The sequence below is a fragment of the Gouania willdenowi genome, chromosome 19 (assembly GCF_900634775.1).
Source record: "Gouania willdenowi chromosome 19, fGouWil2.1, whole genome shotgun sequence".
In the NCBI taxonomy this organism is placed as follows: Eukaryota; Metazoa; Chordata; class Actinopteri; order Blenniiformes; family Gobiesocidae; genus Gouania; species Gouania willdenowi.
Window position 1 is genome coordinate 26,616,772 of NC_041062.1, and position 6,000 is coordinate 26,622,771.

The window sequence follows — 6,000 nt, forward strand, 5'->3', positions numbered from 1 at the left end:
AGAGGAAGACAAGAAGGTTCTCAAAGAGGACCTAATCTGACCAATGAGATCAACACTGGTTGACCACGTTATCAACCACTGCCTGACGCTGAGGGAGGCTGGACTGTGAGTACAGTCACATCTAAGCTGATATACAGTAACAAGTGTGATAAGAACATTTCTACTGGAAAATAGGTTTTATAAAAATATCAAAAACATCTGCATGTTTCAGTAACTGCTTACAGTACTGTAATATATGCACTATCAGCACTTCTGTTACTGTTTCCTGTGAAATGACTTGTACTGTAAACTGTTCTTTTTTTTCTACATAGGATTGAGGGTCAGGAACGACAAGGGGGAGGGGCCTCCCATGTTCACAGAACAGCAAGAGAGGGAGATAGTAAACATGGTTTTAGCCAACAATGTAATAACACTCAATCAGCTCCAAGCTAACATTATCAATAACCATATTCAACAATGTCCATCAGGTCTGGACATCAACACTGACACGCATCATAAAAAAGAACCATATTCAAATGAAGATCATTTATCCAGTGCCTTTGGAGCACAATTCTGAAAGGATGAAACGACTGTAACATGATTATGTAGAGATATGTATTCACTTTAGCAGTGTGATCATGTTTACTGTCTCATAATCTTATACTGTAATATCTATACTAGATCTACACAGTGCCTGATACTGTTCTTCAGAGAGTTCTACAAATGGATGGAGAGGAGATCCAGCATGAGTTCATGTACGTAGATGAGGCTGAGTTCAACCTGACGAGAACACGAAGGAGGGTCAGAAACATCATTGGCCACAGGGCTATAGTCAATGTCCCAGGGCAACGTGGGGGTAATATAACACTCTGTGCAGCCATTACACAGAATGGGCTCCTCCACCACCATGCCCATATGGGCCGTACAACACAGCACTCATACTTACATTCTATAGCACAACATAACAGCATCAAATGGATCATATGCTATACATTGTTGTCTAGAACAATGTGTCTTTGCTCTGGTTCAGAACTGGTTTCAGCAACATCTACATTTCTTATATCTTCCACCATACTCTCCATTCCTCAACCCAAGAGAAGAGTTTTTCTCATCATGGAGGTGAAGGTATATGACCTCTGTTTCCAGTCTGAGGTACCCCTCATCCAATCCATGGAGGAGGCCTGGGACCAGATGGAGGTAGCAGCAATGTAAGGGTGGATTCATCATTCAACACGTTTCTTTCCGAGGTGTCTTGTTAATGACGACATTACCTGTGATGTAGATGAAATTCTCTGACCAGATCCAGTTACAGTAGTTGAAGAGACCATGTCTAGTTTGTTTTTGTCACATTTTGTCTCAGTATATGAATCTCCATGTCAACATTTTGGGCGTGTTGAGAAATAAATGAGTTTCTTCAGTCTGCAACGTTGGTCTTGTGTAGTGTTTGGTGAATTTACATTACTAGTACAGTGCCCGTCGGAAGTATGCATTCATGTGGGAGCATAAGCGGTATATTTGCGGGTGCAAAATGTGGGTGCAAGTTTCCTGGTTTAATTCTATGGAACATGTGGATGATAAATGTATTTATTTATTTTTTTACTCACTTTCATATTTTTTGTTTGTATTTTTCTGTAATGTATGTTTTTTGGAGTCATGTGTATTTTTGTATCTTTCTGTTTTTTGTTTTTTTTTGCCATTGTAGTGTGATTCAGAAGTTATTTTGTGTATTTTTGGTATAAATATTGTTTAGTTTTTTGTTTTATTTTACTCATTTAGTATATTTTTATTATAAATAATGCGTGTGTGTGTGTCTACATCCATCTAGTACAGTGCCCTTTGGAAGTATGCATTCATCTACTCCATGCACGCGCATCAGCCGCGCGTGTGTGTTTACATTGTAGCTGCTATCATCGTTGTTAGCACATAAAATAATATATAAATTAACACTCACCGTTGCGCAGAACAAACAATAATCATAGTGGACCATCCGCTCACAAAAACGTTACATTCCTCGGTCTGAAGAATCAGAATGTTTGTGATGTAATCGAATGAACCCGGAACCGGAAGTAGCACGCTCAATACCGCGCTCTAACCAGAGAGAGCCGTATTGATAAAATGAACGTTTTGACCGTTTAGCTACACTAAATGACTCCGGTATAAACTATCTTCTTCTCTCTCTCTGTGTTTACAGTCTGTCTGCTTGGCTGTGTGCGCAGTGATTGGCTCTGGCTGCACACGTGACTCTTGCTCGGGTGAGGAGCTGTGCAGTGAAATAGATATAGATGGTGCACTAGCGCCCCCTCACACCCTGAGGTCAAAAGCTGAATAGGTTTCATTTCGGTGCCGTCCAGAAGTGAAATTAAATTAAAATAAACATTTTGAAATGACCAAATTACTCCAAAATAACACATACACACACTCAGGGTATTTGGAACCTGTTGACAGAGTTTCAGGTCCAACTCGCGCCGCGTCTGGGGAGATATTTGCTCCACACACACATCCACACAGACCTCCCGTGCTTTTATAGGTAGATACAGTATTAGTACTTTGTTGATAGTAGCCTACTGTAATCATAGGGAAGTAGAAGTGCTAAAAGTGTTTTAGGTTTATCACAGCAGACTGTAACTCATGTAAACAGAGTACAGTAATGTGAAACGTGTGTTTCATATGGTAACAAAGTGTGGTTTTTAAAAAGAAGTTTATAGTTTTTACAAGTGTTTAATTATCAAATGATCTGTAGTGTTTTGCTAATTGTGTGTAGTGTTTTGAAAACACGGGCCCTGTTTAGAAAATCGTGCTTAACTAATCCAAAAAAACTGTAAAATATGATGAGTTTGGTGTAGTTGTAGAAAAAAAGCAGAAAAATAAACAAACATTGTTTAGAAAATATGCTTAGTTTCTTGATCCCAAACGTAAAGAGTGTTAAATTACAAAGAACAGAGGTCAAAGCAGCAGTGCCATTATTCAATATATTTAGTTTTTATTATCAATAATATTACTGTAAACAGGTTGAAAATGGCTCAAAGGTCTCGGTTTAAGGGGGAAAATTATTAAAAAAAAAGTGTGACACCATCTAATGTACTGGTATGACCAGTGACCCTGCAGGTTAAAGAAATACTGCGTAAAAAAATTCATCTATTCATTATTATTATGAATTTTATATTAAGCACATTGAGATGACTTTGTTGTAATTTGTGCTATATAAATAAAGTTGATTTGATATGTTTAATGCATGTTTAGAGATGATTTTGTCTATTTATGTGAACTTATTAATGTATTGTATTCTCCTGCATGCCCCGCCTACTTCTAATACAGCTCAATCTCATAAAAGTCATTATGTCATTTGAACAGATTTTCAGGCCATTTCACACACTTTATATATGATAATAATATATATTCATGTAGGTTTGAAGGAAAAACACCTAAAAAACTACAAATGTTGAACATGAGAAAATGTTATATTATATATTTATATATATTTATATTTAATAAATATGTTTTTAGAAAATAAATGTTTTTCTGATGCAATGGTTTTTATATTTTTTATGTAACGAGTTAGAAATAAATGAAGAAAAATAGTTTTATATCCCAATAAAGTGTAACATTTATACTATAAACGAAAACAGATCAGATTGTTTCTTACATTCCCACATACAGTTATGAACAAATGAAAATAGTGATAAAAACTATATGTTTATATAGTTTACTGAAGACCCAAACATGTTCCAGACCCAAACACACACTGACTGTGTGACTATTTAGAGGAGCTGACATGTCCACCAGATAGGATGTATAGCAGATCTATTTCTGTAGGTGGAGCTTATTACTGTACCATATTTACCTTTATATGTGATGGACTTACAGATATATTGGAAGATGAACATGGAAGAATAATAAGGACACACCCCCCCACCACCACCACACCCCCACATTTCTACACTCAACCATTACTGAGTAAATTGTGAATGAAATGACCAGACAACAATTAAATGTATCACATCATAGTGACCAATCAGATTAAACATAATGTATCACATCATAGGGACCAATCAGATTAAACATAATGTATCACATCATAGTGACCAATCAGATTAAACATAATGTATCACATCATAGGGACCAATCAGATTAAATGTAATGTATCACATCATAGTGACCAATCAGATTAAACATAATGTATCACATCATAGTGACCAATCAGATTAAACATAATGTATCTATACTTAGAGCCTGATCATTTATTTATTTTATTTCTTAAATAATTGTACATTTTGTCAAACCTTTGATGAATAAAATAAGTTCTAATTATGATAGATTGTGTTTCTTCCTTTTTAAGTTTCTACATGAGATGTTTACTGTATGTAAGGGACACGTACCAAGATTTATTACCAACAATAAACTAAAGTAACTTTTACTATTAGTACTATTTAATTCAGCTACTTTTTACTTGTAGTTGTGTAAAATTTCAGTTAAGTAACAGTATTTTTCCCTGAGTAGATAAATGAGAACTATTTATGCCTCTGGTTATTTATTGGAATGATCCATAAATGAAATAGTGATGAAATGATTGATTAGATCAGTTTGAGTTCATTCTCTACAGCACGGCTCACCAACCTTTATTATAATATAATATAATATGTTATAGTCTGAAGGGCTACCAGTTCTTAAATACTACATGTTCATGTTTTCACTGTAATTAAAGGCTGAGATAATAAGATAACTGTAACTTAATAAGGTAAGAAATGTTGAGCTTTTAACATGAAACACTTTATTTTTCCTCATTTTTATGTTTCATTTTTTTATACATTTCATAGAAAATCCATCTTGCATTTTTAAAAATCCATCATTATCATATTATATATACATACACTAGATCTGCAACACTTAAAAACATTTGTCTTAATGTTTCAGTGAAAATAAACTTTTAAATATGATTAATTTAAAACTAAAACTGTAGTATTATCTACATCTTATCTTTGTCAGTTTAAATCGTGGAAGATAAATCAGATTATAGATGGAGCTCATTGGTGACTAGAGCTGCTGAGGGCCCCTCTCATGGTCCATGCAGGCCACATGGGGCCCGCGGGCCCCGTGTTGATGACCATGCTCTAAAGTTTGATCATTTTCTGAATGTTTGAGTGAAGCATCAGCACATGGTTTATTAATTTACCTCTTCAACCAGAGCAGAGAAGTGCTGCAGCGGGTCGGGGGCCAGATGTCCGTACACCAGGCTCTGCTCCAGGGGCCCCGGGCCCCGTTTCATCAGGTACACCGCCCTGTTGGTGGTAGAGGCCCCGGTAGAGGAGCACTGCAGCACTCCTCCTCCACTCACCGACACCACCATCGTCCTGTGCTCGGCCCGGGTCACAAAGTCCCGCAGCACTTGCAGGTTCTCCTCAGCGCTCACACACTGGACCCACCGATCAGACCTCAGGTTGAGGACCCTCAGCACCAGCCCTCCAATCAGCTCCAGCTGGTGGTCCTCAGAGACACGTGACTCCTCCATGATCAGCGCACTGATTACTGTTGTCCCCGTCTCCATGGTAACCACTGTTTGCATCACTGACCAGGCTGTTGCTGAGGTGTGTGTGTGTGTGTGTGTGTGTGTGTGTGTGTGTGTCTGTGTGTGTGTGTGTGTGTGTGTGTGTGTGTGTGTGTGTGTGTGTGTGTGTGTGTGTGTGTGTGTGTGTGCGTGTGTAACTAAGTAACAAAGTAACTAAATACAAATACTTTGTAATTGTACTTCAGTAGTTTGTATCTTTACTTTTTCTTATATTTTAAAAATGAGTTTGTTACTTTTATGACGTTCAAAGATGACGTCATCACGTAAAAAGACTGGGTTTTATTGATTATTTGCAGCTGTTATTTACACATTGTATTTATAATGAGTGTCCAAATGTAACATATTTAACTTTTTTCCATGAATCAAAAATAAAAGATATAGAAATGTCTGATTTAACATTTAAGAGACATTTGTTTTATTTTTTACTTAAATACATTTAGTAACATTTACTTTTACTC

General features: G+C 36.6%; 1 protein-coding gene across 1 annotated transcript in view; it reads right to left on the reverse strand.

Annotated features, from left to right (window-relative positions):
* dnah9 (dynein, axonemal, heavy chain 9) overlaps positions 1 to 5,485 on the reverse strand; it is a 294,000-nt gene extending 288,515 nt beyond the window's left edge. The window contains 1 exon segment of the mRNA XM_028475526.1: positions 5,150 to 5,485. Within this exon segment, the coding sequence (XP_028331327.1) occupies positions 5,150 to 5,485 (336 nt within the window).
* Positions 5,486 to 6,000: the final 515 nt, after the last annotated feature.